The sequence below is a fragment of the Melanotaenia boesemani genome, chromosome 22 (assembly GCF_017639745.1).
Source record: "Melanotaenia boesemani isolate fMelBoe1 chromosome 22, fMelBoe1.pri, whole genome shotgun sequence".
Taxonomy (NCBI): Eukaryota; Metazoa; Chordata; class Actinopteri; order Atheriniformes; family Melanotaeniidae; genus Melanotaenia; species Melanotaenia boesemani.
In genome coordinates, this window is record NC_055703.1 from 16,483,444 (window position 1) to 16,499,908 (window position 16,465).

Sequence of the window (16,465 nt, forward strand, 5' to 3'; positions counted from 1 at the left end):
ACACACCAGATAGTCTCCTCAAAAAGTCCAACGTGGACCATGTCTCGATGCCTGCCCTTCATGTCTGAAGAAGGGCAGACATTGGACTTTTTGAGGAGCAGATTCCTCTGTGCTGACTGTAGTTGATCATCACACTTCATAGAACATTCATTGTAGAAGTATTTTTATTATTATTGGATGAGATTGCAGTCACTTACAGGCAATCGCGTAAGCTTCTTGTAGTATCTCTCCACTCGTCCGAACACCTCATGACAGTATCTCTGCAGCTCCTCCAGCTCCTCCTCAATAACAGCAGCATCCAGAGGTTCACTCTTCTCAATCAGAGCTTCGCCCTGCCTGAACACCAGCTGAATCTTTGCCGTGTTTAGACTGATCTCTTGCTGGAACGCCTACGCAAACACATGTATCTTTTAATATGTTTTTGTCAAGGAATGCATTTCTGGAATCATGTTATTGAGAAAGTAATTTCATATTTGAGCCAAGCTCAGTGGGGAAAGTCAAAAAGATCAGGATATCATATTTTTTCATACATATTCAAACATGACGTCTGTTCTTACCTGCAGCTGTTTGATTTTGGCCTGTACATCACACTCGGAGAAGTGCTCTATGTTGGTTAACTGGAGGTCCATCTCAGTGAGCCACACCAAGATGCTGTCCCGCGCTGTCTCAAATTCCTCCCTCTGGCAAATGAAGTGCTGTATAAAGAGATGCAACCATGCCTTAATTCATACTTGAAAAGTTAAATTTTTTAAATATAGTCAGAGGGGTAAAGGAATTATGAATAATAGTTTTAATTGTACCAGCATTTAAAATGAGTAAAAAGACTTTCATGCCAATTAAAGGAAAAGAAACCAGCTTATCCTTTATATTCAAAGACCCTCAACTGCACACTAATCTCATAACCCGCTTCTTAAGCCAGAAGCTCAGACTATGCTACCTTGAGTCTGCGCAGGATGGCTGCCACCCTTTTCTGTAGGTTATCCCATCGTCTGTTCCCATCATGCACCATCTCTCTGAGACGGCAGGAAGAGTCTGTGCGGTTCTCCCGGGCCAGCCGACGGTACTGTTTGTTGATGAGCTCCAGCTGTGTGAGGCATTCCTGCACCTGACGCTGGAAAGCCTGCAACAAAACACACACACATACACATTATAACTTCAGACACAGTATCTATTAGAATTTGGTGTCAGTTTGTACACACATAATCACAAAAAAACTACTTTAAAAAGCAAACAATCAGATAATAAATTCATAAGTCAATTAACTGAATGCACATTTCAGCTGTTTCGGTGTTTATCTTTAAATCTTAAAATCTGACATTTAAAAACAACTAGGTTGTAAGTCAGGCAGAAGGGAAGCAGATAAGAGTGGTCTTGGCTAGAAGTTGAGCTCGTAGGAATGTGCACGTGCAGAGTGATGGAGAGCAGCAGCTGAACAGACCAGTGCAAACGAGTTTTAGCAATATGACACTCTTCCTTCTCTCTGTTTCCTCGGCACTACAGTAACCATCGATCATCGATCTGTACTTGTTTTTGTTTGACAGGAAACTTTAAGAAAACCAATATTTGCACTTTTTAAAAAAGATTACAATTAAATCTATGTAATATATACATATACATATATATATATATATATACATATATATATATATATATGTATATATATATATATAGAGAGAGAGAGAGAGAGAGAGAGAGAGAGAGAGAGAGAGAGAGAGAGAGGAAAATTTTTCATTCTTTATGAGAAATGTAATAACGAAGTGCACCTCAAACTTTTTTAGCTCTTCTTTAGCGATGGTGTAGAGAACTCCAGAGGAATTGGGCAAGGCTGCTGTTTTTTCTGAGGTTTTTAGCCAATCCTCAAATCTGGAGTAATCATCCAGAAACTTCTGCCACAACCTCCATGTTTCCTCAATCCTGCACAAAAAAGACAAGAGGGAACCAAAGTGACACACACATAACACACATGATTATGTCTTTGAAATCTGTTGAGGAGTTTGTCTTCAGTTTGTCTAAATTTAAGTGCTACAGACTTTAGTCTCCTCTCCATGGACATGGCACAGATGTTCCTCCAGCGTCTGTCCAGCCCTCTGGTTGCTTGCTGGATGGAGTCACATTCTGTTTCCGTAGAACAGGCATCGCAGTCATGCAGCAAGACTTCACACAGGTTCAACACTGATGCCACACCTGTGCTGTGTTTTTCTATGTCCCGCTGCAGCTCCTGCAAAACATGAACAATAATAACTTAAATGTTGCTGTGGTTTTGCTTGGCTGTGCTTAAGACTGTCTCTTTTTATGTGAGATGATGAAAAAAATGATAATTTTCTGCCATAAAGGAATCCATAAAATGCTTCCTAATAGTATACACTGTGCTACTCTGCAGTAAATCCACATGTAAACTAACTCTGCAGCTTTGGAGAGAAAGGAGGTCAGTGGGGTCTCAGAGTCGAGTCCAGATTTAGAGCAGCATCTTGGCAGCAGACTGTTTGACACCTACAGTGAGCTGACTTTAAACCAACAGCTAGAGATATTTGCATGAGTCATGGTATGAAATTCTCACGTGTAGCATTTTTCCACCACTGCTGTTTGAGTCATGAATTTCAGCAATAATTTGGTCTTTAAAGAAGAATGCATACAGTGAATATCTGTTTGTTTTGTTTTGTTTTTTTAGTGTGCATACAGTATTTGTGCTGTCAAGTTTTGCAAGATGTTTAACAGCTAATCAGAGAAATAGCTAATCATTTTTTTAAGGCTGCATTAATAATCTAGTCTGCTTGTCAAGCTTAGGACTGTGTGTGTGTTCGCTTGCCTGCTGTTGGTTGAGTTTCCTCTGGATTTCATTATCGTCACAGGTGTGGTAGACAATGGGCCTGGAGAGCTCGGTCTCGATGTGAGAAAGCCAAGAACGCAGGCCACTCATGTTTTTGTCTAACTGCTGCACTGCCACCAGAGTCTCTCGTAACTTCTTCACCCTGTTACCGAAGTCAGAGAGGAAGGTGGTATCAACACATGGGGCAAATGTAAAGAGCAACCAAGGAAAACATACTAAATAACTTATCAGTCAAGTCAAATGAGAATTTATCCCAGTTTTATATCAGTTATAAAAATGTTGGAATGCATTTAAATGTCAAAAATTGTGATGGATTAAAAACTTATTGACATAATATTCAAAACAGAAACTATGCTCAACATAACAAAAAAAACTATAGGACAGTTCCAGGTATGAAGCCTGGATTTAATGGATCCAACAGCTTGTAGTCAATTTCTGCACAATGACCCACTTTCATCCCAGGTGTGTTGAAACAAGGAAACCTGCAGGACAGTGGCCCTTGAGGACCGGAGTTTGAGATCCTTAGTCTAGTTGGTTAAGACTGCCTCAATCAGCAAAGCAATGCAATTCTTATTGTCTCACCAAACCAAAATAATAATTTCCCCTTCACAGATTAATGAAGTATTTTTCCATTGAATTTCTTTTGATAAGTAGTAAGGCTGCAGCAGAAAAAAACTAGAGCCTATATTAATTCAAAGACAGGCATATGAAGTGGGTCTTCATTAGTCTTAATTATAGGAAAGGCTGCTATTTTCTATATTTTAAATTCTGAATTTTATCTTAGATATTTTTTTAGAAATCTCACATTGCAAAATATGGCACAATACAGTAGGCTTCTATAGCTTAATAGTTAACAAGATATACATACACGATCACTCCAAGCTCCAGTCCTCTGACACAAATGGTAAATGATCCATATCAGTAGACATGTGCTTGAACATGCATATTGTAAACAACTGCACAGCTTTATCAAAGCACGTTTGATATGATAGGAGTGTGATTATGAGGGTCTTCTCATCCTGCCATCAGCACTCCTTGTATTGGTTTAATGCATTTTCAGCAGTTTGCTTGAAATGCAAACTGGTTAAAAACAAGTGTAGGGAAATTCATTTTAAACAATAACGCAGTTATAACCAGTTGGATTAGTGCTCTAACCATTAAGCTTAAATCACAAATGTTTAGAGAAACACTGTTTGCAATGCAGAAAAGCACTTTATGCAATTTAGATAAAAAAAAACAACTATGTAATAACAAGCTGTTACAGATATTTTCACTCACTCAATTGACTATTCTGCTCTATTTGTGTTTAGAATAACACAAATAGAGCAGAATAGTAACAGAAACGAGTAAAGTAACATCAAGCAGAAAAGGACAAATCTCAATTTCATCACAAAAAATAGCCTTGGATTGTTATAATATCCTGCCTGTTGACATCACAGTCGCAGTCCGGCAGATCTTCCTCGCTTGAACATCCCGCCATATTATCAGTCCCTAAATCCAAAACCATGGGGGAGCAGAATTCCCAATGACAACGCAAACGTCAGGATGTGTTATTGTGTCGATTACGATAGTCCTCTCTTTCATGTGCAGACACCACATGAGACTCTTTCCAAAGTCTGCACAGAGTGGGAGGACCAACAAGTAGTGGTGGAGTGGCACAACTGTGACTTATCAACTGTTGCTCTCCAAGGTTAAAAAGAGAACACCAAACAGGCCTGCGTTTCTGTGTGTGAGAGTGTGTGTGTGTGTGAGAGCCTGAGAGTGACAAATGTGGCTGTTCCTAAAAAAGACTTACAGTCAGAGGCATGTGCTGCAGAGCTGGACTGTGGCGCAGTATCAAACACCAAATACACACGGAGAAAGTGTGAACATGAGCTATCGCTGAATTCTCCATGCTTGTATGTGCATTTCAATGGACAGTTCATAAGATGAAAAGTCTTGCTTAAAAGCCATTTGGAGAAGGATACTTGTATTGATCTGATTAGTCCAAAAGAAAAAAGTAGCGAAACTAAAAATCTGTTTTTCCTCACTCGACCAAAACAACAAACTGACTCTCCTGATTGTTTTTAGCAATGGAGGGATATGAAAAAAGCAAAGAGCGTGCAGCTGCCTGTATGAGGTCAGAAACACTGCTCCCCTTATTTCCTCCTTCAATACAGTCCCAGATAGCGACAGCTGGAGGACAGCCATGGAGGGCAGCTGGAATATTTGGAATCAACGTTTGGGTCACGTCAATTCACAGCAAAAAAAATTTTTCTGTTTTTGTCCATCCAAACAGCAGCATAAACTGTCTGAATCACCCAAAAATCTGCCACAGTTTCAAAGTGCACTTTAGAGGAACTCAGGCTGCAAGTTTGGTGAGTAAGTGCTAAAAAATTCAGAGTGGCAGACGAATGAGGAATGTGGTCTCACGCTGCTTGGTGTGCAGATCCACAGTGTGGAAGTCCAATAAAGGGAGAGCAACAGCAACACACTTAGAAAATCTCTCAGCAGCATTGTGGGAAAATGAAGTCCCCATAGTTACATGCGAAGAATGGCCAAAACTGTCCTAACACAGATGATGAGGGGAAGGGTCACATGCTAACATGCCAGCATAGCTTTTTGTCTACTTTTTGAACATTGAACTGTAAAGTCATCACATTATATGATCTGCTTCTTACTGGCTTTTCCAAAACAGGTGGCGCTACACTTCCGCCTGTGGTCGTATTTCTTTTTACATATTACATTCTTGTATTCTGTTGACCAATTATAATCACAATCTCCACTAATTGAAACCTTTTGAAACATGTTTACTGATCAATTATTTTGCCTCGAAGTTCAATCCATTTTCAGAGACAACACAAACTTCACCCTCAAAAAACAATCTTCTCTCTTTAAGTGATCTCTTGATCACCCACCTGGCTGCAATGAGGTCCAGCAGGTGCTGCCAGCGCTCGCTGACTTTGTTGAGTTTGTGCTGAATCTCAGTCGCCTTGCTGTCTTGGCTGGCCCTGGCCAGACGCTCACCCATCACTTGCAGCTGTTTTTTGTTCTCCTGAGCTACACTGATCTCCTCTTGGTAGTCCTGGTGAAGAAACACCCAGCAGGTTAATGGAGGTGAGTGCCTGATTAACAGCATCTTTCATCTTCCATAATACCAGGATTAATCAAGTAAAGACCATTTGTTGAAATTACCTTACGCAGCTTTTCAATCATCTCTTCAATACTGATGTCCCCATTCTGAGAGACTTTGCTCTCCATCTGTGTGAGCCACTCACACAGTTCCTTGTTCTTCTCATTGAAAACAGCCCACTCATTCAACTTCTCGCTCACCTGCTGCCTGCGCAGTGAAAGCTGAGGGGACAAAATGAGGAGAAAGGGTGAGTTTTTGAATACAAAATGTGAAGTAAAAAAAGGAGAGGAAAGTGGTAGCAATTCGTACAATAAAACCCCTGCTAAAATACAACTGGAATTGTGGAAGACAAAATCAGTAACTCATCTAGCAACCAGAATGTACAAAATTTTCAAATAATTACCAAACACCTGTTCTCGTGACACAAAGCTCACAATAACAGCTGGTTTTGTGTTATATGTAGTTAGTACAGCTGAACTCTGTCAAACACAACCCCGTTGTTAACACTTTCCATCTCCTTTAAGGATCTTTTCTACAAAAAGGCATGCTGAGGGTACAGGCCAACATTATTTAAAGAGCCCAGATCATCCTTATTTACAGGTTAGATTTTTATTTTGGGAGTCTAATAGAGTTTCTCGACATGTCTCCTGTCTCACCCTGTGGTGGACTGGTGACCTGTCCAGGGTGTACCCTGCCTGCGGGGAAGCTGGGTTAGGCTCCAGAGACCCTTACTGGACGAAGCGGTATAAATAATAGATGGACAGAGGGTCTCCTGTCTCTTAAGGGCCACTTTCAAGGCCCAGTCTGCTCTAAGTGGTCAGCTGATTGATCAAAAACTTTTTGATTGAAACTTCTTGAGGCATACAGTATTATTCAATGGGCACGCATAATTCACTCAGTGTTATATAGTGATGCAGAAAAATAACAAACAATTTCCAATATAATAATAATTAGCAGTCTTCTAAAGGAAAGAATAATTTCCTCTGGCATGAACTTTGCAGATGATAAATATGCAGAAAAAAAACTATTTAACACAGTGAAAGGAATAGAAATGGAAAAATCATAAACTCAGAAAAGCTTTCTTATTATCCATCTCTTATGGCTGCCTAACCTAAATGCACTAAAGGCAGGAGACAAAGATAAAAGCCCAAGTAAATCTAAAATGACTTAAAAAGCACCAACTGGAGATAATGAAAACTACAGGCATGTATATTGTGTGTATTTACCTGGTGGCAGACCTCCTCCCACTGGCGCTGTAGGAGCTGGAGGCGCTCCTGTAGGACTGTGATGTCATCCGTGCTGACCACACCCTCCAAGGAATCCCTCAGCTTGATCAAGGAACTACGATCTTCAGTCCAGCCTTCCACGCTGCTCTCAAGCTCCTGCATCCATAGGAAAAAATATCAGTCAGGAGGGATTTGCTCCCTCATAACAAGCAGCCACTGACAGAATGAGCAAGAAACCAACACGGCTACTGAAGCTCAGCTGTGGCTGCTGCACAGCTAGAAATGGTGACAAAATGCAAAATGACAAGAAATATTACAGCAAGCATGCTGCAGAAAGACAGATATACACTTGAAAAATCCGGTAGTGGGTTTTAAAGTAGCACAAAAACCCCACACACAAAAAAAATAATCTTGAAATTATAAACATTAAATTCAAGGATAACAGCAGCATAAGGCAAAAGAGGCATCTAACCTTGCAACTGCTCGTCCTTCATCACTGTGACGGTTCTACTGTGGTGTAATCATTTGTGGACCCAGAGAGCGTCTCCATTATGCAACATGCACTCACAAAAAGAAAGCACACACACGCACATACACACGAATACACCCCCACGGCAAATGGGGATGTGCTCTCTCTTTCTTATGCACATGCAATCTCTCGCTTTCTCCCACCCCACCCCCTCTCTCCTCAGCTGATGCGCTGATGCTATGTGCAGCTACACACAGTCCACCTCCTCCTCCTCCCCGAGGAGCTGGGGACGTGCCATGCGTGATACATGACTGAATACAGTCTTGCAACTATTAACAGGAGCTGGTAAAAAAATTATTTTTTTTTTTGTTTGTTTTGGTTTTGTTGTTTTCCTCACAAAAATTTGATGATTTCTCAAGAAGCAAATAAACAAAAGAGTACCAACATCCATCAGCCTCTTTTACAGCAGATATGCTTCAACCTTACAGGAAAACAAAACTATCCAAAATACTGGACAAGCAAGGTCACACAACAGCAAACATGATGGATAAAAATGATCTGCCTGCTTATCTGTTTGTCCTCGCAGTGAGATTAAACAGGCAATGTGAGGACAAGTGTGAGTCGTTGGATGTGGCTTTGTGTGTGTGTGAAAGAGAGAAAGAAGACAGATTGAGCTTGTGTTATGATGTTTAGAGAAAAAGTGAAATGAAGGAGGAATATGTTAAAAAAAAAACAGTTTTTTAAATCTGTGTGAATGTGTTATGAACTCACCTTGCATCTGATTTGCTCTGAGTGAAGCTCCTCATGATGATCAGGCAGCGGCATGGACAGCTTTTTCTTAAAGGCCCTCAGCTTCTCCAGTGACACATCTATGCCTTTCTCACATCGCTCCCAGTTCTACCCAAACACATACACACACACATACACACAGTAGGAATTAGAGCAGAAAACACACTTACACACACACAGGGCACAGGCTTTCTCATTTACAGAGAAGTTGCTATAAATTATTCCTGCTGCTGCAGCAGTGGGATAAGCAGAATCCACAGTCATAAACTGACACGCCGTCATGCAGATAAACACAAGAGATGAGAAACCAACATGAAAGAGTGACACAGCACAAATTCAGCAGCCAAAGAAGAGAATTAAAAGAGCTAAAAAAAAATGCATTCCTGAAGAAAGAATTTAAAAACGCCACAAGCAAGACTATAACAGCTAAGTGCAAGATAAAGCGGATAGACAGCAATTAAAATCCTAGATGAACAAGACTACATGAAGACAAAAAAAAACAAGAATGTCAAAATCCTTGGATGTATGTTTAACTGCATCATTCCGTCAGTTTAAAACAGGGCACTATGGCACAATGAGAGCTTGCAGGGTTTAAATCACAGCAGAGTCTAACTTATGAGCACTTTAGTGTTTGTGCATTTTAAGTATTTTGTTTTATCTGCACACAAAGATGCTTTGCTATTTAAACAAAAGCAGAAGATTGCACCATCTCTGTACTTCACCTCTTCTAAGGACTCAAGGTGCAATGTTGTATAATTAATGCCATAACCTGGTTTCACTGTCCTACATGTACAACCACTGGGCTCATTAGAGGCTCAGAGGGGCCAATGCCCTTCAGCACCCTTCATAGCACCTCTACACCGCAGCGTGTTGGATACACAGCTGTGCTCAAGCAAAAGCTTCACAAGCCTACAACAAGATGTCCAAAAATGCAGACCTATTTGTCAAGTCTCAAATGCTACCACTAAAGATTACTGATCTTAGTTAAAAATATTTAATTATTTTGAACAAAAAGGAAACTTTGCATAAAACAGAAAGTAGGAATAATAAGGATAAAGTAAAAATAGACATTGCAGAAAGTAACTAAAAAGCATTTAAAAAATAAGCAGAATCAAGCTTTATGTTAAACTGTAGTCGAACCTTAAGCAAGCCATGCAGCTCCCTCCTCTGCTGGTCCAAGCGGTGGTGGGCATGTCTCCACCTCTCCTGAATCTCCATGAGCTCAGTTTGTAAAGTGGACTCAGCTCTGGCATCAGCTGATAGAAGCAGACACCTGCCGGCCTCTATGGTCAGGATGTAGACTCCTTGCTGCCTCTGAAGCACTCGCTCCCTCAGCTGGAGGAGCAGGGACAGAGACAGTGAGTACAGGTTAACCATGGGACTCTTAAGGTTGGAGACAGGATGGGAGGTTATTGGTGGCATGTAGTCCAGTTAGTAGTCCAAAGAGTGTCAGTGGAATAAGCTAATCCATTTTCAAAGGTCTTGCATTTTGCTTAAGCTTACTTGAATCTGCCCTAACAGGTTTCGGGCTTGCTGCAGCACCACTGGCTCTCCTGGCTGAATGACGTCTGGATCATGGGTCACTTCTTGTAGCCACCGTCTGAGCTTCTCTGCCAGTTCCTGGTAGTTCTGCCACTGGCGCACCAGACTATCAATGATGCCTCTCCGCTGCTGAGCCCGCCTCACCACACATTGCCATTGATTGCTCAGCAAAGCCAGATTGAGACTAAAGTCATCACTGTTGCTGCGAAGAATCAGAACAAGCTGTTTAATGCTTACAGTTGTATAAAAAAGTAAATTAACTGAAAAGGATTAAGTGTTTGTGGTGTTAACCTGTCATTCACTTGTCCCAGGTCCAAAAATCGATGCCCGTCACTGATGATGGAGTAAAGAATCTGTTGCCTGCTGAAGATCTCTGCCTGGAACAGCTGCAAGTATACATGCCTCAATAAAACACTGCAGACAGACAAGAACCATAAGCATACATGCAGGCAAACAGTGGTTCTCTGACCTCATGATCTCTCTGCTGCTCCAGAAGACTCTGGTAGTTGCCAGAGATTTCAGCAGCCAGCTTCTGCTCAGTCTGAGACAGGAAATCCATCCAAGACTCGCACTTCTGGAGGAAACTCTGCTGCTGGAGCAACATTGACTGCAATTTACTGGAAAGAGACAGAGCCAATATTAAAAATGGTCTTGTTTACATAAAACAAGACTGTAAGAATGACATCTAATTTAAGCATTACAAATTCATCATAATCCCATAAATGTTGTCCCATAAATGAGTAATAATAAAATTATAAAAACAAATTATGTTTGATTCTCAAATCATCAGAAGTTGCAGTGACTCTACAAACAGGTTGACTGTGAAGGTCTGAGTTACCTGAACCTCTCAGTGAGGTGAGCAGTGTGAGAGGCCCAGGCTCTGTTCAGATTTTGAAGCCGTTTAACATCCCTGTCACTGACTGGTAGACGGTACACCAAGTCATTTACACGTTCCAGGTCTGGAGACAAACTACTCAGCTTCAACAAGTGTACCTGGTGAAAATATTATTACACATTTTCGGTGGATCAGTTAAAATGAACAAACATGAAATCAAAGAATTAAAATAAATCTTAACTTTTTGTTGCGCTGTTTGTACCTTGAGTTTTTCTATACGTGTCTGCACCACTGTGAGCTCAGGTGAACCTGCTGGATCAGCCTCCCTTAGCACCTCCTCAGCCTCCTGAGCCTTCAGGATCAGCATGTCCAGCTGCTCTCTGAAGCCCTCACAGGCCTGAGATCCAGACTAAATACAGACAGATACAAAGTGAATAGAAAGGAGAAGGCTTACCAATACATCTATTACTGCATATATTGGACTGTATCTATACTAGACCTCAACAATCCCTGCTATCATACCTGCAGTACTTCTTGCTGCCTCTGAAGGGCGTGCTTAAGTGTTGCTAAGCGATGAGTGAGTGACAGGTGGTCAAACTGGAGAGATGCCGAAGAGGAGGGGTCAACTTGGCTCCTAAGCTGCTCCTCTAATACTTGCAGCTGCTGGAGGGACCGTTGCACCGAGTCTTGGTCACTGAGGCAGTCCTGCCATAACATCAGAAGAACAGTTTACAGAATGTCTGGAGAAATAGCAGCTGCACCAAGAGTTTGTAGCAAAAATCCTCTCACATCAAAGTTTCTGTCCAAGCATTTCCTGGATTTAAAGTGGATTTGTTTAAGATACTCTTTGGATGGAAGAGATTTGACCTAAAAGTCAAAAACATCCAAGGCCTTTACTATTAAAACTATTTCAAGTATTGACTTTTACTCAATTCATTGCATTTAAAATTTTTTTAAGAGAATTCCTTGGATTTTTATTTGTGAAATGGTGTCACAATTTTTTTTAAACCAAAATATTAATTTGTTGGCAATGGTAAAGAAATGGTAGGTTTTTTGTAAGCAACAAAGATGGCGACAGTCTTAAACAGCTCTTGCAACGGCAGTGAATTCCTCCAACTTTGTCTGGCAACGGTGTGCATCAGTGATCCTCAGCCAAAATAACAGTCTGCTTACAGTATTAAGACTGTGTGTCTCTAGTCATTATGGTCCGACACGCCCAGCATGACACCGGGGGACCCCTGTAGTGTAAATCAGGGGCCTGTCTTTCTCTTTGCAGCCTCCCTCTAAAAAGACTTTTGTTAGATTGTGCTGTGAGTTTACATTCAACCACACAAAAGGATGGGGTGCAATTTGGTATTCAGCAGCGGGTATAAAGGCTTTGTAAACCCTCACAGCAAGCTGACAAGAAATTTAAGCGCTTATTTCCAACTCCTTAAAGAGGAGACAATATTCTGGGCAATCACAGAAAATGTAGATGCAGTAATCATCCTTCACTTCTCATCTTTACTCACATTGCAGTCTTTTATCCAGTCGCTGCTCTCCTCCTCTGTTATTTCCCTGTCAGTCGCACTCCTCAGCAAGCGATCAGCACGTTCTTCCTGCTTCTGAACTGCTGCCACGCACTGGCTGTACAAAGATCTGTAATGCTGCCACAGTCCCAGCAAGGCCTTGCTGCTCCTTAGCTGCTCTGAAATCTGCTCTAGTAGATGATTCCACCTTCAGCCGAGAATGAGGAAGGGATTTCATAAAGAGATCAGCTGGGTACATGGTTTACATGAAAGGTTAAAATAGCCACTTAAATCCACTCAGAGAGATGTTTTTTGTTATTGTTACCTGATGTTAACATCCCTAAGGGCTCTGTTAAGTGTCTCAGCTACAGAGGGGTGACATTCAGTCAACAACTGGTGAGTTACGGAGCCAAACTTTCTCAGGCTGCTCTCCTGTTTGTCCATCTCCTCCTGCAGATTCTGTATGATACAGACATGCATATGCACAAAATATTATTTTATTGCAGAGATCTAGCACTTTTCCAAAACCAAACAGTTGAATTTCTGCATTCCTCACCTCCAGACTCTCCACTTGCTGCTGCACTGCCTCTAAAGACCCATTAAGAAGGTAAAGCCTGGACACAGAATACCTCCCCTCCATCAGGTAACCATTAATCTCCTCCGAAGCTCTCCGATACAATGTCCACTGCTCCAACACTGACCGCAGGCTCACCTTCATCTGACTTATCTGTAAGGAAAGATGTAAAAAAATATGTATGTGTGGGAGAATACAAGAAAAAAATAATAAATAAGGCTCACAAACAATAGGAGAAGCTCACCATGTGGTCCAAATGAGCCCAGGATTGGTTCAGTCCTTTAAGGGTTTCCTTCACAACAGAGCATGTTGCACCTTTCTTATCTTTGATAAGAGCATTTCCTCTTTCCTCTGCTTTCTCTAGATCCTTTTCTTTTTCCCTCACTAGTTCTTCCAACTCCTGTGACAACACCACAATTTATTAAAGCCTCTTAAAAGAAAAGTTAAATTGTATTTAGTTAGAGTAGGTGTGAAGTTTACATACCTGACAGTCTTTTAGTGCATTCTGCACAGATGCTACATCCTCTATCCTGTGTCTCTTCTTCAGTTTCTCCTCCTGCAACGTTAGCCATGTTTTCAGCGCCTGGACTCCATTTTCATGCTCTAACCAGCCTTCCACTAGTCCTTCCAAAAGCTGAATCTAAAATGCAGAAGAAAAAGCATTTTAAGACAATTTGACAATTGTCTTAACCATTTGCTATAATTTGAAGATTACTGTACCTTTTCAGCAATGAGCCCCTGTAATATCTGCCACCTTCTGTTCATAGCTCCCAACTTTTCTGCAAAATCAGTTTTGTCACTTCGTTTTCCCTCCACATCCTGACTGCTGATCTGCAGCACTGACTGGTTTACAAAGTCTACAGTCAGCTGCTTACAGGTCAGATCAATGCGGAAACCCTGTGACATAAAGATTAAATATCATCAGGCTGTGATAGAGGGTGACATAATTAATAAAAAGAGGTGTGGTGCAAAAGTGCCTTTTATACCTTATACTTCTGCAAGAAGTTCTGGACCACCTCTGAGCCTACAGCGCCCATGATCTTTTCCTGATCTTCCTCTATGATGTTTTCCATGAGGGAGATCCAGCTCATCAGTTCTGTGATGGCATGTCGTGATGCCAGCTTCTCCATTTGCAACTATAGAACAAGAGAAGAAGGTTTACAACTGTACAGCTTCATTAACTTAATTGTAAAATCTCTTTACTAAAATGTAACAGCAGCTGTTCTCAGACCTGGTGCAGTTTCTCTTGGACTACAGGTATCCGAGTTAGCAACTCAGCCCACTGAGTATCGATTTGTCCAAGGGCTGTCCTCAGGCCAGCTGTGTCTACTCTTTTCAGTCTCAGGAGCTGGTTGCCTGTGCTCAGCACAGATGAACGCAAGGATGACTTAGCATCCACCTCTTTTGAGAATTCCTATGAGAAATAGCAACATCAAAGATGTATTTAAACCATTCAATCATCAGACTCTTCTGAATGTGGTGTACAGATTGTCAAAGTTATAAATTTTTGGTGCTGATTTAGAAACCAAACTGACCAGAAAGGCACAGAGATGGTCTCTGACGGTCTCCAGCTCTTGAGGTACTGTCACTGATTGGGTTGTCCAGAACTCCAGTCTGTCCAGAGCCGACTGCAACCAGCTGCTCAGCTCTGCTGACTCACTCTGGTACCTTTAATTTTCAAATCACACACGGCAAAACAAGGAAAGATTTAGAGGAATCCTTAAACACTGGGGTTTAATGTGAGACAGGCGGACCCAAACAGCATGACTGACTCAAACCACAGATACAGACCTGCTCCAGTGTTTGAGTGTGGAGTCGAGGCGATGCAGCTCCTTGTTAACTTTTGTGGTGGAGGACAGCCAATGTTCTCCCAGCTGTGTCAGCTGGTGCTCCAAGTCTGAGCAGCTAACAGACAACAGGAGCCTCTTGCCCTCCTCCAGAACCTGGTACAGCTGGGGCTGATGCTCTGTCAGGCTAGCTTTCAGATGCTACAGGAAAGTAGTAAGTTAAATCATGAATGGACTAAAGAAAAAATTCAATTCTCTCTTTGGTTTCAAGGTAGCTGGTACTGCATGGACGAATGTGTGAATATGTATGAGATAGTCAGTACAAAGACATTTACCTGGTAGAGACTTATCCTTTCAATGAGTCTCTCTTCTGTCTCCTCAACCAGACCCACAGTGGGGATGCTACACTCCACAGCCTCCAGCTGTCTACAAAGAGCCTGATAGTCTTCCACAAGCCTGCTCCAAGACTGACAGAAACAGAGAAAGGACAGCTTGTTATCCAAGTTTTATTTAATTATTTTGGAATGGACCTGAACTATTAGTCTTACCTCCAAAATTCCCTCTAGCTCCACTCCTCTCCTGTGGGCCTGTTTGAGCACATTGTGGGCCGAAGCCATGGTTCCCTCCAGGGCTTGGCTTTCCCTCTGTGCCACCAGACTGGACACTTTACTGTAAAATGTCTGGGTGAGGATCATATGACATTCCAGACCTTGGAAGAACTCCTGTATTTGAGAAGAACAAATAATACAGTCTGTCAGAGGGAAAACAAAATAAAATTAAAATCACTCCACACCAGTTTGAAAAATACACCTTGGCCTTACTTTGTGTTTGTCCAGCAACATCTGGACCTCTATGACTGAAGCTACTGTCATCTTTTGGTCAGCAGCCATCTTGTCCTTCGCGGTATCCACCAGGTCATTGAGGTCACGGAGGGCAGCTTCATACTGAGCCTTCAGAGACAAGCCATGGTTCAGGCTACTCCGTCTAGAGCCCACCATGAGCACCAGCTCCTCATAAACATCCTGAAAAGATCCATAAATATGTCAATAATTACAGGGCTAGCATTTTGTGATCTTTTAAGATACACAAGAAGAAAAAAAAGAAGTTACCTGTAGCTTGAGGAGTTCCTGGTTGGAGGTTTGGTCTGACTGAAGTCCCTCTGCTCTGTTTCTTAGCTCAATCATTTTCTGCTCAAACTCCCTCAGGCTTTCCTCCACCTCAGACAGTGTCTAAAAAAGACAAAATACATTCAGTGAAAAATTCTTTGTAAACACATCTTATGTTGTCAACTAAACTTTTTTTCTCCTATGTATATGCAGCAGTTTGGAAACATACCTCTAACTGTTTGGATGCAGGTCTGTCTGCTGTCCCAGACATCTTCTCCAGCAGCTGATGTTTACTTTCAGTCAAGGCTGTGAACACCATCCTCATTTCATTCTGGAAACAATAACAGAAACACTTTAAAGTGCAGGTGCAGGCAGCCTTGTTTTTCAAGAGGGTGCACCAAAATTGAAGCTTGCTCAGATTTAAATTTTCTGGTATAACAGACCTGGAAAGTTGATTGTTCCTGCAGCCTGTCCCTCATGCTCTCACAGTGTTGTTCTAGAGTAGAGTCCAGGAGGCTCATCCTCTCCTGCAAGCCATCAAGAGCATCTTCCATCAGGGTTCGCTCTTCTCCTCCACACAACCGCCCTGCTCCTCCTCCCAGCAGGTCTCTGCACTGGTTTACCTCTCTGGTTATCTCCTTCAGCTGTTTATATAACACCTGAACAAAATAAAAGAAAATAGCTGGGAAG

General features: G+C 41.7%; 1 protein-coding gene across 1 annotated transcript in view; it reads right to left on the bottom strand.

Annotated features, from left to right (window-relative positions):
• LOC121633596 (nesprin-1-like) overlaps positions 1-16,465 on the bottom strand; it is a 34,095-nt gene that overhangs the window by 7,799 nt on the left and 9,831 nt on the right. The window contains exons 13-45 of the mRNA XM_041975724.1: positions 16,219-16,434; positions 16,005-16,106; positions 15,779-15,898; positions 15,491-15,691; positions 15,218-15,391; positions 15,005-15,136; positions 14,674-14,870; positions 14,418-14,550; positions 14,114-14,296; positions 13,869-14,018; positions 13,603-13,779; positions 13,367-13,522; positions 13,127-13,282; positions 12,865-13,035; positions 12,634-12,767; positions 12,312-12,516; positions 11,323-11,505; positions 11,063-11,209; positions 10,804-10,958; positions 10,435-10,582; positions 10,257-10,351; positions 9,927-10,167; positions 9,564-9,758; positions 8,406-8,531; positions 7,166-7,321; positions 6,002-6,160; positions 5,725-5,891; positions 2,807-2,969; positions 2,031-2,218; positions 1,764-1,914; positions 938-1,120; positions 558-695; positions 198-389 (exon numbers count right to left, since the gene is read on the bottom strand). Coding sequence (XP_041831658.1) covers positions 198-389; positions 558-695; positions 938-1,120; positions 1,764-1,914; positions 2,031-2,218; positions 2,807-2,969; positions 5,725-5,891; positions 6,002-6,160; positions 7,166-7,321; positions 8,406-8,531; positions 9,564-9,758; positions 9,927-10,167; positions 10,257-10,351; positions 10,435-10,582; positions 10,804-10,958; positions 11,063-11,209; positions 11,323-11,505; positions 12,312-12,516; positions 12,634-12,767; positions 12,865-13,035; positions 13,127-13,282; positions 13,367-13,522; positions 13,603-13,779; positions 13,869-14,018; positions 14,114-14,296; positions 14,418-14,550; positions 14,674-14,870; positions 15,005-15,136; positions 15,218-15,391; positions 15,491-15,691; positions 15,779-15,898; positions 16,005-16,106; positions 16,219-16,434 — 5,394 coding nt within the window. The remainder of the gene's footprint in view (positions 1-197; positions 390-557; positions 696-937; positions 1,121-1,763; positions 1,915-2,030; positions 2,219-2,806; positions 2,970-5,724; positions 5,892-6,001; positions 6,161-7,165; positions 7,322-8,405; positions 8,532-9,563; positions 9,759-9,926; positions 10,168-10,256; positions 10,352-10,434; positions 10,583-10,803; positions 10,959-11,062; positions 11,210-11,322; positions 11,506-12,311; positions 12,517-12,633; positions 12,768-12,864; positions 13,036-13,126; positions 13,283-13,366; positions 13,523-13,602; positions 13,780-13,868; positions 14,019-14,113; positions 14,297-14,417; positions 14,551-14,673; positions 14,871-15,004; positions 15,137-15,217; positions 15,392-15,490; positions 15,692-15,778; positions 15,899-16,004; positions 16,107-16,218; positions 16,435-16,465) is intronic.